Here is a 2,211-nt window from a genome sequence, read left to right on the forward strand (position 1 = left end):
AGAACTTAACACTTTCTTAGTTTTCACTTAACAATGAGGCCATAGAAATCAGGGCATTGCAGCAACAACCTGAGGTTAGATCTATACATGCATGAAATAGAACTCTGTCCAAGAGTAATTATATTCATCTATGGCCAATTGACTTTAAATAAAGTTACAATTAACAATTCAATGGAGTAAGCACATTAATTAATATTGAAATTCACAGGGACTAAGCAGCCTATGCTGTTGTCTAAATTGCCTTCTTTACTTGTGATGTTTATATAATACTATACTAAATAAAGCTATTTAATATTGGGGAGAAAGTAGAAGAAAAGAACTCTAGGAGAATAAGATGATGGAAGGGACTTCAGTCCCTGGAAGGAGTGTTGACCAGAGTGGACACGCAAAGATGTTGGATGAAATTATATTAATTTTCTTCTCTTCAGCAGTTTCTGAAATCCCCTGGCTACTTCTTTGTTGCGAAGACTGTAGATGAGAGGGTTTAGCATGGGAGTGAGGATTGTGTAAAAGGCTGAGACCATCTTATCCTGGGCTGGTGTGTGGTTGGAAGCTGGTCTCATGTACATAAACATGGCAGCACCGTAATAGAGTCCAACCACAGACAAATGGGAGGAGCAGGTGGTGAAGGCTCTGCGGCGACGTTCCTCAGAGCCCATGCCAATGACAGCTCCAAGGACTCGTGAATAGGAACCAACAATCACAGAGACCGGAAAGACTAGCATCACCACACAGCAGATGAAAAGCAGTCTTTCAAACGTAGCGGTGTCTGTACAAGACAGCGGTAACAGGGCAGCAACGTCACAGAAAAAGTGATGGATCTCCAGGGAGCTGCAGTATGAGAATGAGAGGGTGGCTGCGAGCACAATGATGCCATCAAGAGAGCCCAAGACCCAGGAAGAAACGGTCATGAGGACACAGAGTTTCGGATTCATTAGAATAGTGTATCGAAGAGGGTGGCATATAGCCACATAGCGGTCATAGGCCATGACAGCCAGCAGGAAACATTCAGCTCCAAGCAGGGAAACGTAGAAAAAGATCTGAGTTCCACAACCTGCTAGAGAGAGGAGTTTGCTGCCAGACAGGTAGTTGAAGGCCATCTTGGGGACAGTGGTAGAGATAAGCATCAGGTCCATGAGGGAGAGCTGGCTGAGCAGGAAGTACATGGGGGTGTGGAGCTGGGTGTCCAGGTGGATGAGGAGAACCATGGCAGTATTTCCCACGAAGGCCACTGAGAAGATGCCCAAGACCAGAGAGAAGAGGAAGATGTGGGTGGGGCTGTGATTGAAGATTCCTAACAGGATGAAGTCAAAATCGAAGCTCTGGTTTCTCCAAACCATCCTGGATCACTTGCTTCACCTACAAGTTCCAGAGTGGACACAAGTATGTGTACTAATTTAGTTTTCAAATGCATACTGTGGCAATGCACTCAGACGCAACTGCATGCACGTCAAAGACGTCCTCACTAAACTTCAGCTGCCTCCCCTTTAGTCCCAGTAAGTTATGCGACTTGGTCCAGTGCACTCTTCTTGGTTCCCTATCCAAACGTCACAAACAAGAACTTCAATAAGTATTTCTTTATTTTCCAGAAAAGAAAACTGAAGTAGATATGAAGTTACTGATGGTTTACCAACAGATACACAGTCCATAGAGAAAACATAGGAGAAAAAATAATTACATGTACTTTGTTGCTCAATTTTATGAACCATCCCTGTTCACATGGAATCCCTTTACATCTTTTAGTCCTAACTTGTCTCCAGCCTGCGCTCTTCTTAATAACTACAAATTTCCTCTTCTCTGGATTCCCCCTACCTTCCTGCCCCCTCCTCATGTGTGATACTGGACCAGTGAAAGACTATATTGAATCAGCATTATTACCCCATACGGAAACCTGCATACTTGTTTTCAGAGAAGTGTTTAATAACGTTACATTTTAACTTTACTATCTCAGACTGAACTTTGGAGTTTTTTTCTTAATTCATCAAAAGCCCCACTTTTTTTTTTCCCCTTCGGGAAGTAAAAGATATTTACTTCTATTTTGAGAATAATTTTGCTTTTTCCAACCTGGACAAGCTGTAAGGGTGGCATGGAGGGTAACTTTCTTTTTTTTTTATAACAATAAAATGTTAACGTTGAGTGGCATTAACTTCTGGGAGCAAAGGAAAACCCCTCTGTGTGCTTTAAAAGTTTTACTGCAGTGTGCTCTTTTGG

General features: G+C 42.5%; 1 protein-coding gene across 1 annotated transcript; it reads right to left on the bottom strand.

Annotated features, from left to right (window-relative positions):
• Positions 1-404: 404 nt before the first annotated feature.
• LOC102528686 (olfactory receptor 2M4-like) lies at positions 405-1,340 on the bottom strand. Its single transcript, XM_015252412.2, has one exon. It carries the CDS (start codon positions 1,338-1,340, stop codon positions 405-407), a length of 936 nt encoding a protein of 311 aa, XP_015107898.2.
• Positions 1,341-2,211: the final 871 nt, after the last annotated feature.

This window comes from Vicugna pacos, chromosome 25 (genome assembly GCF_048564905.1).
Source record: "Vicugna pacos chromosome 25, VicPac4, whole genome shotgun sequence".
NCBI lineage: Eukaryota > Metazoa > Chordata > Mammalia > Artiodactyla > Camelidae > Vicugna > Vicugna pacos.